General features: G+C 40.2%; 1 protein-coding gene across 2 annotated transcripts; it reads left to right on the top strand.

Moving 5' to 3' along the window:
* The first annotated feature begins 368 nt into the window (after positions 1-368).
* LOC124148484 (cyclic AMP-dependent transcription factor ATF-3-like) lies at positions 369-26679 on the top strand. Of its 2 annotated transcripts, none has more exons than XM_046519591.2 (4): positions 369-509; positions 10355-10702; positions 23242-23349; positions 24058-26679. In XM_046519591.2, exons 2-4 carry the CDS (start codon positions 10370-10372, stop codon positions 24211-24213), a joined length of 597 nt encoding a protein of 198 aa, XP_046375547.1. In that variant the 5' UTR covers positions 369-509; positions 10355-10369; the 3' UTR covers positions 24214-26679. The 2 variants fall into 2 exon arrangements, with proteins under 2 accessions (XP_046375547.1, XP_046375546.1); XM_046519590.2 differs by lacking the exons at positions 23242-23349; positions 24058-26679 and adding exons at positions 13948-14055; positions 15020-17970.
* The last annotated feature ends 879 nt before the right edge of the window (positions 26680-27558 follow it).

Below are 27558 nucleotides of genomic sequence, written 5' to 3'. Positions count from 1 at the left end.
CTTACAATGTATTTATAATTAGAAAGAGTACTGTTTCATTTTTTTATTGTCCTTCATTGATGTCGAAATGTTATATGTACATAGACTCGTTTTTGTAGATGTTTAATATGATAAAAGATTTTTTTCAAGAAATAAAACCATTAATGTATTTTATGCATAGGTTTGTTATTTGTATTGTTCATTGGCATGTGACAACATAATAACGATATGCAGTTGATCTTATGTAAACTAAAAAAAGTGTATATGATAACAGAAGCGTATTGTTATACAGACCCGCGGACGGAGAACGCATGTGTTTGCATGAGGTGACACGCTCAATGTGCACAGGAAACTATCGCTACACGAGTTGCCTCCCTTACCTAGGTCAGTCTCGCGATTTCGTAAAAGCCGGAGCAAAGCAGGTGATGTGAGACCTGCATGCCACAACCAGTTGGAGAGCAATGTGAGAACCACGAACTGCGACCACTGCAACATCAGCACATACAACAAAGTTCCAGGAACGAAAATTGGTAAGGATTGCAAGTAGACATTGCGTAATTTTAGCAAACAAGTGTGCGCGGCTGTGCAGAGTCGATATGCTGTAGCGGCATAGCAAGGGAGACCACTTCGAATTTACCGTAATACCTCAAATAATGGAGCGTGAGGTATATACTTGATTATGTGAGCTGGTTTCTTGGAAAATTGTTTTGGACTTTTGAATGGTGGATCGGGTTACTTTCTCATTTTGGTGATAGACCAAAGTCTTTCTAAAGGTTATGGACAGTTATGTTGTCTTTTGAGTGAATATAATCATTAAAATATATACTACTTTAATATTTTTAAAACTGCAAATTGTTAACTTTTTTCAAAAATATTATTTGTCTTTGGTTACAGAATCTCTGAGCTGTTATCTTGCCTTCTGCTTTTAACTAATTTCTGACCTCGTACCTATGACCTATTGGCCTGCAGTGGATGTGACAGAATGCATTGTGTATTCTATTATTGATGCAAGTTAGGGATTAAGAGGTTAATTGGATTTTATTGATAAATTTGCATATTAAGCAAAAAAAAGATTGTCTTGATATATTTCCAAATGCAATGAATGTCATGTGAATTAATTTATCGCCTCCTTATTAAGATTAAGATTAACTTGCACTAATTTTGAAAATTAGCCGATTTGTCGTTATGTTTGATTAGTATCGCCGTATTACACTTGTTCTTTGGTTTGCGATAGATACTGTACGTACATATGCTCGGTTGTCTGTTCCTGATTAACTGAATATTTGCCGCGTTTTTCCTGTAGGCGTTCGACACACCTTAATTAGAGCCCTACATTGGCAGAAATGCGGTAATGTAACCTCACATGCGTGGAAGGTCTCCAATTCATGTCGGCATACTATACACTGGTCGGGATCACGCACCCGCCAAACCGGTGACTCGCCCGTGTCGTAGTATCGTGTGGAGTGCAAACTATTGAGCTTTGATAAATTTGAGGAATAAATGCAGATTTGCGGACGCGAAATGTTGTCGTGGCGTGTAACACCCACGAAGCGACGGTCTATTTTTAGCCCTGATACGTCCCGACATGTTTTTATCTAGATCAAATGCAACTGACGGTACACTGTGCGCAGTGCTAGCAATTTGAACGCTTTCCAGAACTACTCGCTTATTTGCAAAATGTCAGACAAACCACCGACTGCATTACATGAATATTAGCACAATATTAGCAGTTAGACTTTGAAAAAGACGAAGTGCTATGTGAATTCTGGAGAAATTGATCTAAGAATAGCCACTTAGTCATGGCTTTTCAGAGCCGCATATGTCTTGGCGTGAGCCGTTGTATGGTCAAAGTACAGCAAAACTAAGGAGGAAGTTTAAATCTAATAAATACACCCCCTGTAGCAATTAGCTATGTCGTTTTGACAAATGTAGCGACCAACCACGAGACGTATCAAATGACAAAATCCCGCGCATTCATGGACGAATGAACGGTTGTAAATCGCTTTTTGTTTGAATGAACAAGCCAAGGTTATGGCTATTTTTAGAAGTGACATAACACGATCGGAATGACAGTTGTAGAGGCACGAGGTTCACGGCGTAGTAAACAAGAATTGAGGTCACAGGAAAAAATGAAAAAAAAGATATGCACATTGTTCCTGCATTGTATAAACAGAATAAGGCACTGGTTGTCCTGAGAATTGTGGGATGGATAGAAAGAAGAATGAAGGGTGTTCTCAAATTGAAAAAAATCCACATTGCATAAAATTTGATTTGTCACTTTTGATAGCTCATATCTATCATATATTTTGTTAATATCTGAAAGTAGAAGATTTTATAATATGTTGAAATATGAAAACAATGTTGCATTGTATGGATAAATTGTTGGACAATTTATTCATTGTATGTCATCAATATATCTCATAACTAAATAGAAAATGTCAGCTGAAGATATTATTTATGTCTGCCCATGAGATATTGCTAGTATATATCTTTGTAACTAAAGTATCTGTTCAAATTTGCAGTCTTTGCAGAAAATGAACGTTTTGATCAAAGAGCAAAGAATGTTATGATATTGAATGCAAATATGCATCCAGGAATATAAGGGGGAGTATATATGATGTAGACAAATCATTAGCTTGTGTATGTATGAAATGTTCCAAATATACCATGCTTGCCATTGTGAGTGCCTTCTGTAAGCAATGTTCCAGCTATATATATCACCAGCCTGTAAGTCATCAAGTCTAGACCAGGCAAACCGGTGAGTGGAAGCATGAGCATCGACCAGTGCCGTCGGGGCAAGATAACCTACAATCAAGTCAGCCTGACCATCAGGGGCCCGTTTCACAAAGCGATCTCAGCGCTAAGATGATTGTAACTCCCATACTTTAACATAGACTTACGACAGTTGTAGTGCTAAGATCGCTTTGTGGAACATGGCTTGATATATTGATATATAGTTAACTGTTTGGCTACTATGAAATTTGGCTGATATACTAAGGATTAGAAGGTTACAGTGAGACCCAGCTGATTGTGTGACCTTGCCCCCCGACAGTGGGAATCAGTGTCATTCAATCAGCCGCTATTATGCCTGTTTCAGACTCTGTTACGAAAATACCTCTTAATGTAGCTGTAATATTGCAGGTTATTTTTTAAGACAAGATTCACACACTGAAAGACGCAGAATTGGTCTTCAGCAACCCATGCTTATGATAAAAGGCGATTAACAGGATTGGGTCGTCAGATGCATGTCATTGTATCCTAGTTACGTAGATCTATGCTCATGATGTCAATCACTGGATTGTTTTGTCCAGACTTGATTATTTACAGAGTACCATCATATTGCTGGAATATTGTTGAATGCGAAGTTAAACAACAAAAAACAAACACATTCAAATGCTTTTTGGAGTTGCATATATGATGCAGGCAGACTGTATGCATCACTGACCTCTTAGTCAACAATAAAAAAAGAAAAAAAGTGAATGATTAAGAAAACATGTAATTAGGTAATTAAGCCTTGCTGGAGCTGGTAAATCATCACTATATATAGAGGCTGTCATGCAAGTGTGTTTTGGGATGGTAAATATCCTGTATTAGGAATAAACATTATATTTAGCAAGCTTTATACTGTGGTGTTTATTGCATATTTTCTTAACATTGCAAGTTTTACTGGAATGCACACATCAATAAATTTCGTCCTAGGGTCAGTGATTGGTGAGTCAGACAGTTACAACGGTCCATATAGTTTAAACTGAAACGTTTTTTAGATCCATAATTTTTCCATGTCAGTGATTGCCTTTTGCTGCAATCCATCTGTCAGTATTAGTTTTTCCCATTTATTTGTTCAGGGCTGTTTGCAATATATAAAACAAGAGCAAGAACTGTACTAGCCAGACAAGAACTACACCTGGCCTTGAATTTGGGTTACTGTTCATGTGCTTGCCTGTCACTTTTGTTTGGAAGAATAGGTCTGGTTAATCGTGTGTCAGGATGATAGTTTCTTTGGACACTGTTCTAAAAAATCATTCAGCATGCTATATTTCCTGTTCTAATGACAGACAAGTATAAGTAAGGCTGGGACGATACACCAACTGTGCGATCCGATATGTATCACGATACCTTGCTCACGATCCGATACATATCCTGATGCTTGCGTGTGGTCTTACCTGTCGTCCCTAACTTGGGCTAAGCTATTGTTTGTGGTAGACAAGATGGCCAAATACCTGGCACACTGACGATTTACAGCTGGTAGTCACAAGTATGGCGGGGGGGCACGGTTGGCCCAGTCGTCTAAGGCGCCGCGATTCACTGTGCAGAGTTGCGTCCCTTTGGCACGCCAGAAACCTATGATTGTGGGTTCGAATCCCAGTTCGCCCCGATTATGTTTCTACGTTTGTCAGCCCCATACCCTTGCTCGTGGGTTTCACCGAAGTGGTAAACGTCTGAGACCTGCATCACTTCGGGCTTTCCTCCATCATTAAGCTGACCCGCCGTGATATAACTGGAATACTGTTAAAAACGGCGTTAAACCCAACTCACTCACTCACTCACAAGTATGGCGTAATGGATGAAAATACTTACGTTTTCACTTCTAATTAGCATTTAGTGGAACAGTTATTAAAGCAAACACTGAATGTAAGAATCAATATTTTTTACTTAGTGTGCGACTTGATCGATAGTTGTATCGAGAAGTAAAAAATGGTGATCAACCGATGCACCGTTGTATTGTCTCACAACTAAGTATTACCTTGCAGAAATTTGAGACTCAGATCTTTGAGGTGAGGTGAGGTGAAATGGGGTTTAATGTCGCGTCCAAGATAATTGCACTTATATAGCGACATGTATGTGTGTGTGTGTGTGGCTGCTTGTACTAGTCCAGACTGATGCCGATTTATAGTGCTAGCTCACTGAGATACCATGCCGCAGTTTAACATGAATACCCCACTCAGACACAGTATACTGACTCCGAGCCGACCAGTCCTTGTTTTAGCCCCTTAATGCCGAGCGCCAGACAGGGTAACAACAAGTACCATCTTTTAACGCCTTTTGGTATGACGCGGCTGGGAATCGAACCCCGGACCTCAGATCTTTGAGACTCCTAATAAGGTTATCATTAGTATAATTGTCACTCAAGTATAGTCAGTTGATTGGTTAAAAAGCAATCTCATTAAATTCAATCTTTTACTCTGATTCGACACCTGCACCTGTCTGTGTGAAGATCGGACAACACCTTCATATAGGATACTGCGACAGTTGAACTTTTTCAGCAAATCCACGTCCAAGCTTCTAAATGCAGTTTGATTTAGCCATGCATCCTGACGTGCACATCTAATTTCTTCATCTCAAAACAAACACAAACAACCAGTTCTGGATGTATATAGTTAGGCCATGCCACTATCAGTGGTTGACCTGGGTTAGATGAGGTGGTTAGAAGGGCCTTTTACCGGTCAGAACTGGCAACCAAATGAATTGGGCGGTTACGCTCGGTGACTTGGTCAATGGTGTGTCATCGTACCCTAAAGACATTGATCATTGTTCGCAATATCCGTATATGGATTGTCTGGTCCATTCTCATCTATTTACAGGCTATATATATAATACAACTGGAATATTGCTGAGTGCAGCATTAAAAAACAAACAAACAATTATCAAGATTACATTGTTATCCCCCCGGCATATAATGCGGGGGGATATAGCGATCAGCCAGTCTGTCCGTCCGTCTGTCCGTCCATCCGTAATCATTTCCTTTTCCAGGGCAGAACTCGAAAACAATTCAGTGTATTTGATCAAAACTTGGCACATCTATCAGTCACATACTGAAGTTGTGCCTCTTGCTATTAAGGAATTTTAGAAAGTTTTATTTTTTGCGTTTCCATGATAACAAGTTGGACTTAGGTTCTATAAGGGTGGTGTTTCCAGACCGTTACTCAAAAACTGTTAAATACTTTCTTACAAAACTTTGCATGTCTACCAGGCACATACTGAACTGGTGCCTTTTGCTATTTAGGAATTTTTATTTTTTTTATTTTTTATGTTTCTATGGCAACCAGTTGGATTTAAATTTTCATATAGGGTGGGTTCACTAATGGAGTATAACAAATAATCTGTTAAATATTTCCTTGCCAAACATTGCATATCTATATATCAAGTACATACTGAACTGGTGCCATTTGATGTTAAGAAAATGTTAAGACTTAAATTCACTGTACATATTTGGTTTGTTATTGTAACTGATTCAGTACCTATCCGTGGCTATTCTGGGTTAAGAAACCTCCACCACAACCGATACTGGTCGAAGGAGGCGACTAAACAGCTCGAGTTGAAGTGATAACCTAATAACTGTCTCTTAGTCTCTGCATGTGTACAGTGTGGGCGGTCCATCCTTCAAGCTCCCTGTCGGGGCGATCGGGTAGCCCAGTGGTTAAAGCGTTCACTCGTCACGCCGAAGACCCGGGTTCGATTCCCGACATGGGTACAATGTGTGAAGCCCATTTCTGGTGTCCCCGCCGTGATATTGCTGGAATATTGCTAAAAAGCGGCGTAAAACAATACTCACTCACTTAAGCCCCCTGTCACAGTAATGCTTGAATACTACTGTTGGAAGTAATGTAAGACAATACCATGCACTCAGCAGTTGAATATGGAGTAAGTGGTATTTCTATGCCTGGGCCTTGTTTCACAAAGGGCTTGTAAGCTACAACTGTCGTAAGTAGGGCAGTTACGATACTCATACCCCTAAACGAGTTTGTGAAACTGGATCCAGGAATGCATGTGGTTGGGGTGGCTGCCATGAATGAAGCCGGCAGTTACAAGCTCCATTTATTATAATACATTCATTGTGACCGAAAAAGTTTGTGAATGATATTTCATTTGATGAATGGGGTTGCCACTTTCATGTGAAGGATATCACATTTAAGAGTATCTACATTGAAACACTTCCTGTTGAGAGACATGCACTAAGTCCCCTACCGCTGGCTCACACGAGCCTCCGTTAAAACTGGATACATGTGTTACCATGGTTACCGACCAGTTGACAGTTAGTCCAAAATAATTGTTCAATAGTCAACTAAAATCCTAGTCCCTGGTCTACATGGGTTTGTGACATCTACACCATCATATTTAATATCTTTACAAAGTATTTCAGAGCCCCATCTTAGAATGAATTTGTGTGGCTAGCGTGATTTCCTGTATTTAGGCCATTGCGAAATTAAGACCATGTGCATAATAACGGAAAATAATTCCTTTTAAGGCCTATGGGCTTAGATTCAGATTACTTTATGCAAATAATATTCCACAACATGAAGAAGTTTGTAATATAGTTATCTTTTTCAAAACAAGAAATGGTATTATGCATTAAAAAGAAGTATTAACATTAAAGACACTTGAAGACCAGGGGTAGAGTAGGTCTTCAGCAACCCATGCTTGCCATAAAAGGCGACTATGCCTGTCGTAAGAGGCAACTAACGGGATCGGGTGGTCAGGCTTGCTGACTTGGTTGATGCATGTCATTGTATGCCAATTGCATGGATCGATGCTTATGATGTCAGTCACTGGATTGTCTGGCCCAGACTCAATTATTTACAGACTGCCATCATATAGCTGGATTTTTTGCTGAGTGCACCGTTAAACAACAAACAAGTATAAACATTAAAATTAGTTTCGCTGTCATTTCAGCTTTCTGGCCTCGCTCCTTGTGAAAGTCTTATGTTGGTGCTCTTGAGTCTGCCATAATCCTTTTCACGTTTAAGCCCTGGCCTAATTTTCAGATAAAATATTATCTTCCTGATATTTTCTGTATTTAAGCCTGGGTTTTAACATCGGGAAATACCTGAATGCAAGAAAAGTCATTGTAAATCACCATCACCCATAAAGCTGAAGTTGCTTGAACACAAATTCATATGAAAAATACTGCATAGTGTAACAATGTGTGTTAATACCCAGTGTAGGCTTTTTCAGCTGACTTGCCTGTATTTCCTTAGAGGTCTGTTTCGCTGTTCAAATGCCGGCCTCAAGAACTCTTGAACTCTATAGCAAACGTGCCATGTCTTGCATATCGTATGTTAGACATGTATATTGCTGTTTTGCAGTTAAGTGAAACATGATACACTTGGGCCAGCACCTGAACAGGTGCAAATTACAAGTCATCCCCTGAAATAGCTTTTTTAGCAATTTTCATGTGTCCATATTTATGAAGACTCGCTGGTGATGGGTGTAGTTTAAGCAGCAGTGATATCCATCAGAAGGGGTTACTGGGGTTACGGGATACCCTTCCCTTCAACCCGTCCATCAGAAAATTGGAAAATTGTGCCCTTCTGTGGAAGTGTCGTCAGATCAGTGAGGTATTGTATAGGAGTAAAAGATTTGATGTTTAGGAGATTGGAGTATTGTGTAAGGAGGTGAAAAACCTACCCACTCCCACTTACTGCTTCCCCCTCCCCCTCACCCAACCACACAGACACATACACCCACCCACCCACCCACTCTGTCACTCACCTACCCACCAACTTCTCTTCGTTCACCTCACTCACTCACTCACTCACCTACCCACCAACTTCTCTTTGTTCATGTACCTCACTCACTCACTCTCACTCACTCACTCACTCACCCACCAACCCTCTCACTCACCAACTTCTCTTCGTTCACCTCACTCACTCACTCACTCACTCACTCACTTACCCACCAACTTCTCTTCGTTCACCTCACTCACTCACTCACTCACCTACCCACCAACTTCTCTTTGTTCACCTCACTCACTCACTCACCCACTCACTCACCAACTTCTCTTCGTTCACCTCACTCACTCACTCACTCACCCACCCATCCACCCTCTCACTCACCTACCCACCAACTTCTCTTCGTTCACCTCACTCACTCACTCACTCACTCACCTACCCACCAACTTCTCTTCGTTCACCTCTCACTCACTCACTCACTCACTCACCAACTTCTCTTCATTCACCTCACTCACTCACTCACTCACTCACCCACCAACTTCTCTTCGTTCACCTCACTCTCACTCACTCACTCACTCACTCACTCACTCACTCACTCACTCACTCACTCACCCACCCTCTCACTCACCAACTTCTCTTCGTTCACCTCACTCACTCACCCACCCACCCACCCTCTCACTCACCTACCCACCAACTTCTCTTCGTTCACCTCACTCACTCACTCACTCACCTACCCACCAACTTCTCTTTGTTCATGTACCTCACTCACTCACTCTCACTCACTCACTCACTCACCCACCAACCCTCTCACTCACCAACTTCTCTTCGTTCACCTCACTCACTCACTCACTCACTCACTCACTTACCCACCAACTTCTCTTCGTTCACCTCACTCACTCACTCACTCACCTACCCACCAACTTCTCTTTGTTCACCTCACTCACTCACTCACCCACTCACTCACCAACTTCTCTTCGTTCACCTCACTCACTCACTCACTCACCCACCCATCCACCCTCTCACTCACCTACCCACCAACTTCTCTTCGTTCACCTCACTCACTCACTCACTCACTCACTCACCTACCCACCAACTTCTCTTCGTTCACCTCTCACTCACTCACTCACTCACTCACCAACTTCTCTTCATTCACCTCACTCACTCACTCACTCACTCACTCACCCACCAACTTCTCTTCGTTCACCTCACTCTCACTCACTCACTCACTCACTCACTCACTCACTCACTCACTCACTCACCCACCCTCTCACTCACCAACTTCTCTTCGTTCACCTCACTCACTCACCCACCCACCCACCCTCTCACTCACCTACCCACCAACTTCTCTTCGTTCACCTCACTCACTCACTCACCCACCCACCCACCCTCTCACTCACCTACCCACCAACTTCTCTTCGTTCACCTCACTCACTCACTCACTCACTCACTTACCCACCAACTTCTCTTCGTTCACCTCATTCACTCACCTACCCACCAACTTCTCTTTGTTCACCTCACTCACTCACTCACTCACTCACTCACTCACTCACTCACTCACTCACTCACTCACTCACTCACTCACCCACCCACCCTCTCACTCACCTACCTACCAACTTCTCTTCATTCACCTCACTCACTCACTCACTCACTCACTCACCAACTTCTCTTCATTCACCTCACTCACTCACTCACTCACTCACCCACCCACCCTCTCACTCACCTACCCACCAACTTCTCTTCGTTCACCTCACTCACTCACTCACCCACCCTCTCACTCACCTACCCACCAACTTCTGTTCGTTCACCTCACTCACTCACTCACTCACCCACCCACCCACCATCTCACTCACCTACCCACCAACTTCTCTTTGTTCGACTCACTCACTCACTCACTCACCAGCTGAATGTTTGTCTGTCTGTTGCAGGGTTGCGTGTAGTAGATGATGACGTCTGTGTCGGCGCCATCTAATGTCCACGTGTCTATTATCAGCCCCGTGACATGCCCTGACCAGGTCCTCGTGTCTCAGGGTGGAACGTCCTCCGCCAGGATGAACTACGTGCAGGACGACCGGCTCCAGAACTCCACCAAACTCATCAACATGAAGAACCTGGTGCAGGACGAGAAACTGGTAGTCGCCACGCTGGCCACGTTGCAGTCTGGCGGCCCCAGCGACATCATTAAAGAGGAGCTCAAGTACATCATCCAGTCTCGGAGAGTGGCGGAAGGGAAAGGGGAACTTAAAGTTGACTTTAGTCCACCCGAGAAAAATGAGGTAAGGAATGTGGATTATTGTTTGGGAGCTTTTAACTATTGCAATATCATTGTTCTGGCAATGTTTTGCACTTGGTGTACTTGAATTAAGGATGCAGTGATTTAACTATGCCCATGGCTAGATTGTAATAGTATTGATGACTACCCGGTAGTTAAAATGTCAGCATTTATCACTGATGAGGTACTCACTATGGATCGTATCAATGAATGCGATAAGACAAGAAATTCTGTTTTATCATTTCTTTTATTTCCCCAGCCTCTGAAATAGTTCTACAATAGTACTGCAATAGTTCTACAATAGTTCTGATGTACTACTGCAATAGCACTAAAATAGTTCTGCAATAATATTGCAGTAGTTTTGCAATAGTACTGCACTAAAGTACTCACGGAAATGAAAAAAAACTGTTTTCTCAATTTAAAAATCGACACAAAATGTTACGTAGCTGTAAATATGAAATAACAAAACAACTCGAAAAGTACTAGTCTGGATTTGCTAGTTTGATCTCAGTGAAGAATACAAAATGTACTTTACAGGAGGTAATTTGTCGGCACTTTCAACATTCAAAAATAAAACTAAGTCCAAATTGACATAGCAGAAACAGAGTATAGGCATTATGCACCTGTTCTCACCTGTCGTCAAGGTGTCACACCTGTCGTCAAGGTGTCATAGGTCACCTTGATCTACTTACACCTGGTTATGCCCTGTTTCACAATAGTCTGTTTTATTCACATTTTTACACACTTTTACGTGTAAAAAGGCATAAAAACATTTGATACGCTGTATTTGGCCCAATTAGTACTAATTTAGTTGTTTGAATATTTACATATTTTGTATATTATCTGCATTTATTTAAGATCTGAGGTCGAAAAAACAGGTTTTTTTCAGTTCCGTGAGTACTTTAGTCCCCCAATACCCCAATAGCCTCTAGTGTTCTAGACACAGTGTCAATACCAACTTGTCTACTAAAGGTGCATGGGATTGATAGAGAAGTTAGGGATATACGGACATGTAGTGTTCATAATAGCCATTGGTTATTGGCTGTGTATATAGTTTCTATAGGGGCGGTCGGGTAGTCTAGTGGTTAAAGCATTCGCTCGTCACGCCGAAGACCCGGGTTCGAATCCCGACATGGGTACAATGTGTGAAGCCCATTTCTGGTGTCCCCCGCCGTGATATTGCTGGAATATTGCTAACAGCGGCGTAAAACCAAACTCACTCACTCACTATAGTTTCTATATGGTTGTAAATAGTTTAGAATCTCAGCTGTGGATGTGGCTGCAGAAGATGCCAATGCATTGATACATTTGAAAGTAAATGACGGGCAGGTAGGCTGGTGGTTTAAGTGTTGACTTACTCCACTGAAGACCTGGTTTGAATCCCAGCATATGTACCATAGGTGAAACCATTCTGGTGCCTCCTGCCATCAGTTTGCTGGAATATTGCTAACAGTGGCAAAAAACAATACTCAAGTGAAGATGTTTTCCCCCATTTCATATTTTAGTTTGTTGTAAGCTTTTGGATGGAAGTGTTTTCAGTCAGATATCGCAAACCCAGTCATCCCTGTGCTGTGGTATTTATTGTTACTGTACATACAACTGGCAAAAGTTGGATAGGACAAACTGGAGTTATTAGTTGATAGTAACAACAGTGTTACATTGAGGATGGAAAATGGGAGAAGAGATAACAGCTGACACAGGGAAATAATATATTTGACATCCAAGTAACATCGCAGTAACTAACAGACCACAGATTACTGATTGATGCTAGAAGCCTATCAGTTGTGCAATGGACCTGAGAAGATCCGGGTTAGAATAGGTCTTCAGCATCCCATGCTTGTCATAAAAGGCGACTAAAAGGAATTGGGTGGTCAGGCTCGCTTACTTGGTTGATGCATGTCATGATATCCCATTTGCGTAGATCAATGCTTATGATGTTAATCACTGGATTGTCTGATCCAGACTCAATTATATACAGGCAATATATGGGATATTGTACCTTCCCAAGGCAAGGGTGTTAACTGACTATAAATGTCCAGTTTACACCCTTGCTGAACTAGGCTGAAAGTTCTGGGCTCGGTCATAGCGCCACCAGTGGTTATTATGAGTTATGTCCCTTCTATGTCCCTCCTGTCCCTCCTATTGACCATTCAGATGCCACCTCTCATTTCACTTGCATTTCTTTAAACAAAATGGCACCCAGTCAAGAAGATCTGATCTGTGATCAAGCTATATATTGTAATAAAACGGGTCTTACCTCGCGAAGTGTATCAAATCACATGAACACTTTGACTAAAAACATCAAAATATTTGGTAAATTTCTGTCGATGCCCAATTGACGGTACACATCCTTTGCAAATCCAACAGTCGACCGAAATCTGCACGTTGAAATCCATGGTGTTGATGAACCAGGTGTCAATTTCATTATGGGATTTTGATTGTACTATGCATAGACTTGTTAGTTCAGCCAAAATATAACTCTATAATTCCAGCCTAGTTTGGCAAGGGTGGAAACTGGACTTTTACAGTCAGTTAACTCCCTTGCCTTAGGAAGATGGGAATATTGTTGAGTGCTATGTTAAACAACAAACAAAGTTATACATTGACTTCCCAGACAAATGAAAGAAAGATGTCCAACAATCAAAAACAAAATTTCCATGTTCAGGGCCATGCTACTATATCACTTTATCAGAAAAATGTTATCTGCAATATTTAATTGTCTAATACTGAAAGGCACGGGTGGCCCAGTCGTTTAAGGCGCAGCAATTCACTGTGCAGAGTTGCGTCCCTTGCGAAACCTATGATTGTGGGTTTGAATCCCGGGTTTGTCCCAATCATGTTTCTAGGTTTATCAGCACCATAGCTGTGCTCCTGGGATTCATCGAAGTGGTAAACGTCTGAGACCTGCATCACTTCCGGCTTTCCTGTTTACTGTTAAAAGCGGCATTAAACACAACTCACTCACTCATGATATGTTGATATTGAAAGGTCCCCCTCCAGGACTATTATTCCTTTCTGAGACTATTAATCATGTTTATTAGATAGATACTCTCAAATGAAACGTTTAGGATGATGTTGTCTGAGTTGATGATATGAACCGTGATATAGGATCCAGTTTGTGCTGGTCCACTCCTGAAAGTAGAGACAGACTAGTGTGTGGGTGTTCCGTAGTCCCATTTAACCCTCTAGCCGAGAGTGCTGGAGCCCCGCCGTGCGGCGAATGAATATAAGCCGGTCTTCTTTGCACAGCTTACACCAGAAGAACTTAAAAAGGTTGAAAAAAGGAAAGAACAAAATAGAATTGCAGCCAGACGTTTTCGGCAGAAGCGACAAGAAAAAAACTGGACTCTGATTTGCGTAAGTACATTAGTTTGACATCCTTGAAACTGTTCTGAATACTGATTGTTTAAATGTTCTCTAGGTTCAATTCATAGCTTATAAAATACAATTGACATTTTATAAATTTTGTTGTTGCTTACAATGTGCGTTTACCAATACTGGACAGAAAGTTTGCCTGTGCTGTACATTATTCACTACACACTCTTACCACTCAAAGTTAGACGGTTACGTTTCTTACAGTTGACCAGACACTGCTCAATAGTTATGCTCCCTACACTATTGACTGTCACTGTTTAACGGATCACTCCCTACGCTATTGACAGTAACTGTTTCACGGATCACTCCCTATTGACAGACACTGTTTAACGGATCACTCCCTACGCTATTGACAGACACTGTTTAACGGATCACTCCCTACGCTATTGACAGACACTGTTTCACGGATCACTCCCTATTGACAGACACTGTTTAACGGATCACTCCCTACGCTATTGACAGACACTGTTTAACGGATCACTCCCTACGCTATTGACAGACACTGTTTCACGGATCACTCCCTATTGACAGACACTGTTTAACGGATCACTCCCTACGCTATTGACAGACACTGTTTAACAGATTGACAGACACTGTTTAGGGGATCACTCCCTACACAATTGAAAGACACTGTTTAACGGATCACTCCCTATTGACAGACACTGTTTAATGGATCACTCCCTATTGACCGACAAGGTTTACAGATCACTCCCTATTGACAGACACTGTTTAACAGATCACTTCCTATTGACAGACACTGTTTAACAGATCAATCCCTATTGACAGACACTGTTTAACGGATCACTCCCTATGGACAGACACTGTTTAACAGATCACTCCCTATTGACAGACAAGGTTTAACAGATCACTCCCTATTGACAGACACTGTTTAACAGATCACTCCCTATTGACAGACACTGTTTAGGAGGTGCTTGTGTTGTTTCAGCAACTGGAACAGCTGGAGGAATACAACATGCTTCTCCGAGAGAAGCTGTCCAAGCTGAGTGAAGAGATGCAGACACTGCGTGGGTCCATCCTCTCCCACGTCAACACCTGCCCCTGCGACGGCCAGCACAGCCTCATGAGAGAACTCAAGCCGAACAACACATACCTGCCGTTGTCATGACAACAGATTCACTCAACTTCCTTACTACTGCCATAATATCGCACCAAAATAGAGTAAACTCTGTCCTGATTTAGTGTCTACGTGCATATAACACAGAAATGGACGTATAGCATTTGAAAAGAAAATGTTGGGGATGACTTGTTTGAACTCAAATTGAGATGGAAAGAATCGTGTTTAGGCGTTTATTGCATGGCGCTATGATTGGCCCAGTAATTGTGTTTAGGCGTTCATGCATGGCACTATGATTGGCCCAGTAATTGTGTTTAGGCGTTTATGCATAGCGCTATGATTGGCCCAGTAATTGTGTTATGACATTGTTGTCAAAGTAAGGCCAGGCTTCAGTAGGTAGTTGTAGTTATGGGTTATGTAAGCCGGTTGTCCCTGCTGAAAAGTCAGAAATACCCGCTGGGGTTAAATCATCGTTTTGTTAGGAAGGTCTCACTGAGTGTGGGAAGGGCACACCCATAATGTCATAGAAGATGTTTCTCCAAAAAGAGCTCGTAGGGAGAACGGAGCAGATAGTTTTCAACAGCTGGTCAGGAAATGGTTTGTAAAAGTGAAATGTTTCAGTTAAGGCATTAAAATTAGTGATGTTACTTTGAGTGAGGTGAGTGAATGAGGGTGTGGTCTTTGAGGAAGGGGAGACAACTCCTAATGAGGCATCAGTCTGAGACATATCATTGAGGGAAAGAGTTTTCATACAAATCAGGTTCATGTTTGATGCAACGTACACCAATTGTTGGTTCATGTGTTTGATGTAACTGTGTGGACTACGGAAAGTGCCTGCTGAAGAAGAAGTATCTATTTTGAAGGTGAATGTATTGGTATTGTCCTGGATATTGTAAGAGTACTTTTTTACGTGGCATTAAAGAAAAATTATGCATTTTATACCAAAGCAATTTCACGTTGATAAGTTGTATGTTTTTTGTTTGAAAATGTTGTACAATGTTGATTATGTTAAAGTTTTGTTATATATATAAATGCTCTACGTATTTACGGCCGTATATCTACTTGATGGGCTGAAAACACTTGCTCTACCGTTATGTTTTGGTGTATTTTTTTGTAAGTATTTATTTGATACAGTATAGGGCATCATTCCATCTGAGTTTTGTTACATTGGAGAACAGTTGAATGTGGTGTGGACGAGTTTGTGTTTCTATTAGTTTTTTTGTGTGTCAGTTTGTTGAGACTGAAGTTTGGTGTTGTAAACGTTTACCCAGGATTTCACTGTTTGGAATCATGTACAGAAGAACTTTAGTACGTCTTTAGTTGCATCAATTTTTTTTTAAATTGTTTGTGAGATTTTAAAACTTGGATTCTATTACCAGCAGAATTGTGTGGTTCCTGGTACATGTACTTACCTCTCTGGGTTAAAATGAACCCTTTGACAATAAATATTTTCAATTTTATGATAGCAAAATACAAACTTGAAAACTTGTTAAACAAGTATGTGTGAGGCCGTTTGTAAACATGTGAAATCATGTACGAGGGAGCTACAGTGATGTTTTGATGTTGTTTTTTACAACTTTGTACAACTTGTTTATAGCTGAATATCATATTACATGGAGAATACCACTCTTACCCTCTTTAACAGTTGGTTTGAACAATCGATGCTATGTTTGCCTACCTACACGCCTTTACTAAGCGAGCAATGTAGTGTTGACTGCTACCTCACCTGTCTTGGACTTTACTACCAGAAACCGTTTAACATTTTGTTGATAAATAGTGTGAAATCTTTTTGAGATTACATGTGAATTGTAGTTTGAGAAATAATTTCATTGTTGAATACTTGAGCTGGGATGGGTTACTTGGGTACTTGGGTTGGGTGGGTACTGAGAAGGACCCAGGTACCCTCAGGACTACCCAGACACCTGGTTAGTCACGTGATATATTGTTTAATAACAAAAATTATCTAGAACTCTATGGTTACACTACAAGTCGCTAATGTTCACTTTCCTTCGGACTTTTGTACATACAGTTTGAATAAAGGTAAAGCTTCAGTCAACTTCAGTGTATGCATGGCCAGATCATTTTATATATGTATCTAAATACATGTTACCAAGGTTGCAGTCAAACTATTCCCAATCAGACTTTTGGTAAACATCTCTTAAGACCAACAGCAGGTTCCTAGGTGGGGTAGGGTAGGGTAATAGAGGTTTAGGTACCCGGGTAGTAAAGTTGGACTCGTACTTGAATACTGTACTTGATGTTGGGTGAAACCTTGGATGGCTATACCCAGTTGATCCCTGCCTTTCTGGGGATTTCTGTCAAAATCTCTTCATAGAGAAAATAGGGCGTTCCTACTTATGACGGATTTATTCAGGATTCCAAACTTAATGCCCTTAGAAGTTTAATTTTGGGGGAAAGTTCAGTTCAAATTTTTCAGTGAAATACAAGTCAATCAACTGAGCCATAACGTAAGGGCGGTCGGGTAGCCTAGTGGTTAAAGCGTTCACTCGTCCAGCAAAGACCTGGGTTCGATTCCCGACATGGGTACAATGTGTGAAGCCCATTTCTGGTGTACCAGTACATAGTACCATCTTGATTGTTATTTACCCAGAGACAATACAATTTTTGTAATTGTGGCCAGTTATCGAAAACTGATTCCACATTGTTTGTTCTGTACTAAGCTTCTGATTATTCTTTTGAATAATAATAATGATAATAATAGGAAATTGCTGTGTCCAATCTCATTAAAATCAGATTTTAGTTCTCGCTATTGCTAAACAAAGATCTGAGGACATCCCATTACGGGTCATGTCAGAACGACCTTTCATACAACCAATCAGAGCGTCGCTTACCAGATCATGAAAGTGACAGACGGAATGTGTTTTCTAATCATGCAGCCTCGAAATATTTAACAGAGGGTATTCCGATTGACAGTTTTATGATTATATCCAATGATTATATCCATACAATCTAGGCCATCTATAAGCCATTCCAGAACTTTCTTTTCATCAGTTTTAAAAACTTTAATCGAGAATACATCAAAATATGTTTCGAAGCGTAGTCGCCAGTTTGAACATAGTGTCGTAAAGCTTGAGAAGTTGCCTTCTGATTGGCTAATGTCGATTTCTTGTCAGTCATTTCATTGATCAGTCAAAGTTAGCGAAAGGTCGTTCTGACCGTAGCGAAAACTAGGATCTGATTTTAATGAGATTGTTGCTGTGTCTTATCTTACATGTGTAATTCAAAACATGTTGGGGCCCTATTTTCAATGTAGTAATGCTATATTTACTTTTGGATAGTGTCTGAAGTAAGAGTGTGTATAAAATATTTTGACATAATTCAAGATAATCATTTTTAAACAATTAATTTAACACATTTTTAAGTATCATTTTTCTGAACATTTGATTGTTATCAGTGATCCAAGCATTTTGATACAAAAATGATCACCAATATTGGTTGTTTGTGTGTGCAGAGATGGTAAATTGTTCACTTTTAGGCATAAATGATTTTATTTCGTGTCTTTTCATTGTAATAATCATTGATTAATTTATTGTCACTGTGTATATGTTGCAACAAGTTTCTATTTTCATAATCCAGAATATTTTGTGTAATACACGTTTAGTATCCGTGATGCTTGTGTTTATTGTCAGAAAGTAATAATGTGAAACAATGCAAATATGTTGTGTGCTATTATAAAGCAACTTGTAAGGTTTGATCAGTGAGTGTCTGTGCATACCTGATCACAAGTCGGTGAATAAGTGTCTATATACTACATGTACTTCCCACTCACTCTATTCAGAGGCGCATCTTCCCGAGGCAAGAGCGTCAACTGACATAAAAGTCCAGTTTCCACCCTTGCCGAACTAGGCTGGTATTATGGACTTACATTTTGACAGGACTCAGAGTCTATGCATAGTCAAATCAAAATCGCGCAACGAAATCAAATCCGGTTCGTAAACTGTCCCACAGATTTCGGTCGATTGCAGTATTTGCAAAGAATGTGCACCGCCAACTCGTTGTCAGCAGATATTTTCCAAACCTTTTCATGTTTTTAATAAAGGTGCCCAAATGATTTGATGCACTTTGCGATGTAAGACCCGTTTTATCACAACATAGATCTTGATTATCAATCAGATCGTCTTGACTGGGCGCCACCGTTTTGTTTGAAACAAATGCAAGTGATGGAATCTGATTGGTCCATAGGAGGCTTAGAAGGGACATAACTCATAATAACCACTGGTGGCGCTATGATGGAGCCCTGGAATTCCAGCCAAGTTTGGCAAGGGTGGAAACTGGGCTTTTAAAGTCACATAACTCTCTTGCCTCGGGAAGATGTCAGCGGTGGGGCATGAATCAGTTGTTAAGATACAGTTTGTATCAAGGTTGAAAGGTCATGGTGACACATTACTCCGATTATGATCAGATTGGGAAACTAACAGTTTTCTTAACACAAATATTTACTTTTGGCAGGAGACTAAATATATGTTGTTGTCAGGCCACACAGTTTTTATTTTTCGTTTCACGGGCCTGCCACCACTACCAAAAAGCAGCCGGAGAAGAAATCATTAAATATACAAAGAATTATTTTATTATGTCTTTCGCTACTAAAATAGTCCATCAATAAAACCATGTTCTTCCACAGATGAATGATTTTCAAATAAATAAATAAATAAATAAATAAATAAATAAATAAATAAATAAATAAATAAATAAATAAATAAATAAATAAATAAATAAATAAATAAATAAATGACATTGCTATTTCTTTTCATTTTTATTTTGACCGACCTTATGTGGAATAGCTGGAGTAAATCTGTGAAGCATAAAGTTTAAAAAGTGTGGCCTTATATATGATTAATAACTAGCACCTATGAGCAGTGGTTTAATGGACATGATTTGTCTGCTGAAGCTGAGTTGGCATCAGTAGGACTGACTACAGACCCAGCCAAGTCAAAGAAGAGAGAGAACAGTTCCGTCTATTGTATGCTTCTCAAAAGAAGTTAAAGAACACCTGATCTGTTCATATTACTATAGATAACAAGTCAAATGTATTGGAGATACATTTTATTTTAGTTGTGAAAACTGCAAGACCACTGACCTGGGAACAATGTGTGAAGCCCATTTATGGTGTCTCCTGTTGGGATATTGGTAAAACTAGCATAAAACCATAGTCCAGGTTGGAAGGAATCGGTTTACTGTATCAATACAAAGTGCTAGGATTATCCAGAACATTGTCAAGTGGTGCATACCACCATGCCTCTAGTGGTTGTTCACAGCTTCAAGATGTTGTATATACATGCAGTGATACATACAGTAATTGTTCGACTCATCCCTGGTTTCTCATTGCCTAGCAACAGTAATATCTATTGAGGTGGGTGTATAGAGGGAACTGATATTTTCAGTTACGGTAGATGGTTTGAAGGTCTTGGGTACTGATGGCGCTGATGTCTGTTATTCCTCATAGAGTCCCAGTTGCATTTATTAACATGGATTGTAAGCTTGTGTGGATCTAAAGATTCCAAAATTATGTCCAATATATATAATGATGTAGATTATTTACATGAAAGTTCAAATTTCATTTTCAGTTGATTTTGTGAATTGGAGTCGAGATGCTAAGAATTGTAGCACTCGCTGTGTGTCCTAATGTCTATGGTAGAAATATTGCCATAATTTTAAAGTAATGTCAGAGTAACACTACTTAATGAATACTTTCTCCAGTAAATGAGCGGGGATCGGAAAAGAGTTAAGATGACTGAAATGGTTGAGCAGTACTTAGTCATTTGGGTTGTCGAGGTAGTTGTTTTATATTGATAGATATTGACATCACTGTCCATTGTAGACAATATATATTGTAGATTGCGACAGTGTAGAAACTTGCTGGGAATGCAAATTGCAAGAAAATGATTTCTTTCAGCATCACTGATTAATATACAGTGTATTTTTTGTTAATTTGGTAGTGAAATAAAATGATAGTACTTATGAATTTTGTTTGTGTTTGTGTGCATTGGATTCAACAGTGGACAGACATTGTTATCATGAAAATATATTGTATGACTGTTTTGTAGCCCACAATATTGATAATGTGTAATAAGAAACTGACTCCCAATGAAATCCAAAGTCCTAAACAAATCACATCGGGCTTGACATGGAACTGATGTAACTGGAATGTGTTCGAAGCATTGTTAAACCACCCTCACTAACTCAGGCATGAAAGTGCCTTGCGTCCACAGGAACCCAAACTACATTTCATTGGCAGACAAATTGATTAACATAATATTTATTTTCAAAAAAGGTTTTTTTTAAAGTTCTTATTTTCTTGAATTTAAAGGTATTTTAACACTACATTGAGTACCACAATACAAAAGTATCCATCAAAGCCCCTTCCACTATCAGTCCCCTCTACAGAGTCATTACACAGGTTATAACTATATTATTAACTGAGAGCTTTTTAATTCCAATTTTGGAATTTTTAATGACATTTGGCAGACTTTGGTCCAAATTTCGGTGTTCGACTGATCCATCTCGTCAGTAACCAGGGTTTCAGTCTACTGCTTAGCCTGAGATTGTCTTAAATAATGGTAAAAAAACATACCAGAAAAAGGCGTCTATGCTTGTCGTTAGAGGCGACTAATGGGATCAGGTGGTCAAGCTCGCTGACTTGGTTGATGCATGTCATCGTATCCCAATTGCGTGGATTGATGCTCATGATATCAATCACCGGATTGTCTGGTCCAGACGCGATTATTTACAGACCTCTGTCATATAGCTGTAATGCTGAATGTGGCATTTAACAACAAACAAACAAACAAACATACCAGAAATAATCACATATATACCAAGGGGACAAATAAAACATCACTTTTAGATCAGCTAGTTCCTGCTTCAAGGCACTCAGCCATTTTGGCTCATGGAGGTCTTGGGATGGCTTTTGGAAGTCTTGTCCATATACCTCAGCTCATCTGGGTTAATGTCATAGGGTTGTATCAGGTTTTTAACCAGATATGCAATACAATACTTAGCTTGGGGTTATACAGTGGATTAATTTCCATTTACTGCATATGTGCTGATATGGGGAAGGGGAGACAACTCCTGGGGAATACACCTGTGCCAACTGAAGATGGACATCTCGACTGATTGCAGTCTGCAGGTGTATGTAACTGTCATATATCTCATAGCGGTATCAGATATTTACACAAGGGTGTAAACATTTGTTTACTTTTTTCTATTTAATTTCAGCATACAAGAATGAGATGTTACAGTAACATGATATATGATAAATAGTTACCAAATGTCTCTTCGTCTCCTCATCCCTGTAGAAGAGCTTGGCAATCAGATGCATCTATTTTAATTTTAACATTTTTTCCCAATACCATTTTTGCATGCATCATTATGAAATTTGCTATACAGCTACTATGTAGTAGGCAAATATGTACTATGATTTGGGGCATATTTTGATTTTTGACCCTGCCGTGCCCCATCCAGTTGTATCAATATCATCCTGGTTTGACATACTGAACTTCTTTCATACTATTATTATTATCTACGGCTTTAGTTTGTATTATTTTGTTTATGGATTATTTATCTCAAAACTTGAAGTCGTTGATAAAGAAACAAAAACAAACAATAAAACCCTTTTATTTTGTTTTTTTTGTCTTAATGATCAGTAGGTGTTGCAAAGAAATGCTCGTTTTTTTCATTTTTTTATGATTCAATGTCGTGATGGTTAAGCTCCTTAACAATTGTTTTGTGGGTCGTGGAGAGTCCGTCTTTTTTCGGAACAAGCATGAATTTATTTTAAGTATTATTAATGGGGTTCTCAGAGCCGATGTTATTTAAAAAAACCTCTTAATTGAGAATTATACTTTTTTATACCTTCTTGATTTCTACAGTCAGCCTATCCATAAATCAATTAATAAAATTAAAAATACCTGAAAAAAATCTAGATGAGCCACCCCAGATGCTGACTCTTTTCATCCATAAACCAAGTACTAGAAAAGCCTTAAGCATTGAGTGATTAACAGGCAGTATGTAAGACAGCATCTATTGTGAGTGTTGGAAGTGTGCAACGTTGGTGATGAGGTTGACTGTTGCAGCTGACGCCCCAGGATGTGGAGAGGAGAGAGAAGCGGAGGGAGCGGAACCGACTTGCAGCTCAACGGTCGCGAGAGAGGGGGAAACGCAAGATGGATGAACTCATGCATGTAAGGATGTCAATGTTGACTTGTGGTTTGCTTTGATATGTATAGTCCATTGGGATCCCAGGATAGTATAGGTCCCACACAAGAGGCTTGACATAAGAGGTGACCAAATACATCTGCTCACAATATCACTCACTGGAATGTCTGGTCCTGACTTGATAATATTGCCGAGTGTGGCATTAAACAACAAACAATATCGCTTCATTCCTGATATGAGGTCGTGTTGGGGTCCCCTTGACCCTCCTCTAGATCTGCCTATGAAAACTCTTGTTGATATATTTATCAAAAGACGACCGCCTCCTTGGTCTAATGGTAGAGCGTCCGCCTGGAGAGTGGAAGGTCCGGGGTTCGATCCCCAGCCGCGTCATACCAAAAGACGTTAAAAGATGGTACTTGTTGTTACCATGTCTGGCGCTCGGCATTAAGGGGCTAAAACAAGGACTGATCGGCTCGGAGTCAGTATACTGTGTCTATGTGGGGTATTCATGTTAAACTGCGGCTTGGTCTCTCAGTGTGCTAGCACTATAAATCGGCATCAGTCGGGACTAGTACAAGCACGTGCATGCACATCGCTATATAAGTGCAATTATCTTGGACCCCGTTAAACCCCATTTCACCTCATCTTTATCAAAAGACACTCAGGTGAGATTCTCTATTCCTCTGTTATAACTATTACGTGTTACGGCTCACAACCGATTCCTTGTGTTTCAGGAAATAGAACAGCTTCAGTCAAAGAACGCAGAGTTAGAGCACATGTTTGATGGTTTGAGCAAAGAGAGGGATCGACTCAAACGGGCGTTACTGGATCATCTGTCATTGTGCCCCAGCTATGAAGAACCCCTAAACTTGTCTCTGAAGGATACTTGAACGTTGCCAGTTTGGCAAGACTTTATCAAAAGCAGCTGTGATATGCTATATAGGTGGTGTGGTGGACACAGGTATTCACAGGTAGAGGTCGCTGGTCCAGGGAGGTAACTCCAGTGTGACTGCACTTCACGGCCAGCGCTCTGCAGGACTAGTGCTAGAGGCTACCTTCAGTGAAACGAGAGGCAGCAAGTTGTGTTGACAACAAATGATTGGTTGAAGAGACTGAGGAAGGGATATGATTGGTTCTTGGAATGATTGAAGAATTGGGTGTGAATAATGAACAGGAACTGTTCAGAAGTGTGGATAATTTGCCAGTTTTAGTGGCGTGATTAATTATTTGAGTTGCAGGGATATAGGCCGATATGGAATTGTAAGAAGGATGTGGATTTGTGTTTAGAAAAGTATTGACAGTAATCTACAAGCACGTGGAGCCTGCTGCTTTTGTCTGGGCCCAGTTGTCCAATCAGCATTTGTGTAATGTCAACAGGTGGTCGCTAGCCGTAGAGGTAGAAGAACGTCAATGCCTTTTAGCTGGGTCGGACATATATACAGCACCCATTGAGGTCTGCTTGGGTTTTGTTCATGTCTTTGTTGTCTGGGGACAGCATGTCCTCAATGTTACCTCAAAGACTACAATTGTTCTGTCTCAGCAGCTGTGCAGTGTGGTTGGTGTCCTGGTCACGTCTGTCATTGTTTTATTCCTCATCCAAGCCATACTCTCTTATCATTGTCAAATCATTGAACACAGGACCTCACATCCATCATTGAAAACAGATCCACAGAATCATAATGGAAGAATGTCGGAGTCATTGTTGACCCCAGGATTCATTAGGATACTTCGTAAACATTAATGACCAGTCATTTTGACTTTTTCGGACGCTGGAAGACGAACAACCTAGTTTTGTTGTTTTAATCAGTTCAGCAGCAAATCTGGTCCAAGGGAGATAACTCTTGGAAGACAATATGAGACATTCCAGGCAAAGTATCCTGTTAGATAAGGTGTGGGCAGACAATTGAAGCTTTTTGACTGAATATTTACAGGAAAAAACGTGTTTGATTGCTTTGAACCTGCAAACAGTTAGAAAAAAAATGCTTATTACCGAAATATTGTGATATATAATCTATATTTTTTTTCTTGTTGTTGCATTTATTGACTTTTTCATGAAACATTTGTGTTGAACACAGGATGAATTTATCTTCTCTTTCAAAATAATTCATTACTTGTGATTCTCATTTGAGGTATAACATAATATTTTTCATGTGTAAAAGTGTTGACCATATTTTCATGCACTGTAAGGCCGACACATCGACTGTTTTCTCGTCTGTGTTACGTTTATGAAGTTGTCATGGTGACAGTGCCATTATACCTCTATAACTGTCATATACTGTCATATATTTCCTACTTGTACTTAATAACTTTATATCAATATCATACATAATGATATAGTACTTAGAGTTACTTTCTTTTTAGTTTCTTAGAAAATTTGAATATTGACTATTGATTGATGTTTAGAATCACTGTAATTTACATCGTAATTCTGTTTAATCTAGGTGCATTGCTTCAGGAAGGAACGGGGTATGGTTACCGTGGTAACTGGTATCGTGCCAGTTTATTTTAAGGAACGGTTTTGTAGCTTTTAGAGCCAGTTAGTGTTGTGTGTTGTCAGTGATAGAATAAAAGCATGAACTGTTTTTTCAAATAATCATGCTTCATCCATAAAAGGTGAAGGTCAAGTTGAGAATAACTAGCCTTAGCTTCAGACTGTGTGCCGAATATTTTGTTAATGTTAGATCCTCAAAATACACAGAGTGTTGAAGCACGGGAAAGGTAAGAAATGTCCATTTTTGTACGACAGTTTTCTCAGGTAACAGTTCGAGGAGACAGAAATGAAAGGCATTCTCAGGTTATATCAGGAACCAGCTACTGATTCTCCCAGTAGCCAGCTACTCCAGCTGCTCTGGCTACTGGTCCTCCAGACAGCTGCGCTGGTGTTAAATGAGCATAGACATTGTGGAGCCATCTTTGAAGTCGAACAACCAAATATGGATGTGCATGTGTGCTTGATGATTTGATATCTCCATGTTTGGTGGAAGAATTTGATATTTTCAGAGCTAAGTGTTTGAATTGTACATGATGAAAAAACTTTGATTTTATTTTGTCACATGTGTTTTAATGGCTTGTACATTTCAGTGGAGTCAGTGTTGTGTGAGATTGTGTCCAAATGTTGGTGTGTAAAGGTTATATCTCAGTGTTTGTGTTTCTATGAGTGTGTGTCCTAATGTTGGTGTGTTTATGAGAACTGTGTCCCAATGTTGGTGTGTGAAGGTTATATCTCAGTGTTTGTGTGTCTGTGAGTGTGTGTCCCACTGTTGGTGTGTCTGTGACAGTGTGTCCTAATGTTGGTGTGTCTGTGAGAGTGTATCCTTATGTTTGTGTGTCTGTGAGAGTGTATCCTTATGTTTGTGTGTCTGTGAGAGTGTGTCTCAATGTTGGTGTGTCTGTGAGAGTGTGTCTCAATGTTGGTGTGTCTGTGAAAGTGTGTCTCAATGTTTGTGTGTCTGTGAGAGTGTGTCTCAATGTTGGTGTGTCTGTGAGAGTGTGTCCCAATGTTGGTGTGTCTGTGAAAGTGTGTCTCAATGTTGGTGTGTCTGTGAAAGTGTGTCCCAGTGTTGGTGTGTCTGTGAAAGTGTGTCCTAATGTAGGTGTGTCTGTGAAAGTGTGTCTCAATGTTGTGTGTCTGTGAGAGTGTGTCCCAATGTTGGTGTGTCTGTGAGAGTGTGTCTCAATGTTTGTGTGTCTGTGAGAGTGTGTCTCAATGTTGGTGTGTCTGTGAGAGTGTGTCCTAATGTTGGTGTGTCTGTGAAAGTGTGTCTCAATGTTGTGTGTCTGTGAGAGTGTGTCCCAATGTTGGTGTGTCTGTGAAAGTGTGTCTGTGAGAGTGTATCCTTATGATTGTGTGTCTGTGAGAGTGTGTCCCAATGTTGGTGTGTCTGTGAGAGTGTGTCCCAATGTTGGTGTGTCTGTGAAAGTGTGTCCCAATGTTGGTGTGTCTGTGAAAGTGTGTCTCAATGTTGGTGTGTCTGTGAGAGTGTGTCCAAATGTTGGTATGTATGTGAAAGTGTGTCCCAGTGTTGGTGTGTCTGTGAAAGTGTGTCCCAATGTTGGTGTGTCTGTGAAAGTGTGTCTCAATGTTGTGTGTCTGTGAGAGTGTATCCCAGTGTTGGTGTGTCTGTGAAAGGGCGTCCCAATGTTGGTGTGTCCCAATGTATGTTGGGGATAAAAGTTCAAATGATGTAGATGTATTAATACTGTAACCACGGCTACATCAATCCACTTTCATCAAG

Source organism: Haliotis rufescens, unplaced genomic scaffold (genome assembly GCF_023055435.1).
Source record: "Haliotis rufescens isolate VD_foot unplaced genomic scaffold, xgHalRufe1.0.p SCAF_3, whole genome shotgun sequence".
Classification (NCBI taxonomy): domain Eukaryota; kingdom Metazoa; phylum Mollusca; class Gastropoda; order Lepetellida; family Haliotidae; genus Haliotis; species Haliotis rufescens.
Note: the sequence above shows the minus strand (reverse complement) of the source record. Positions and strands in the feature narration are given on the sequence as shown.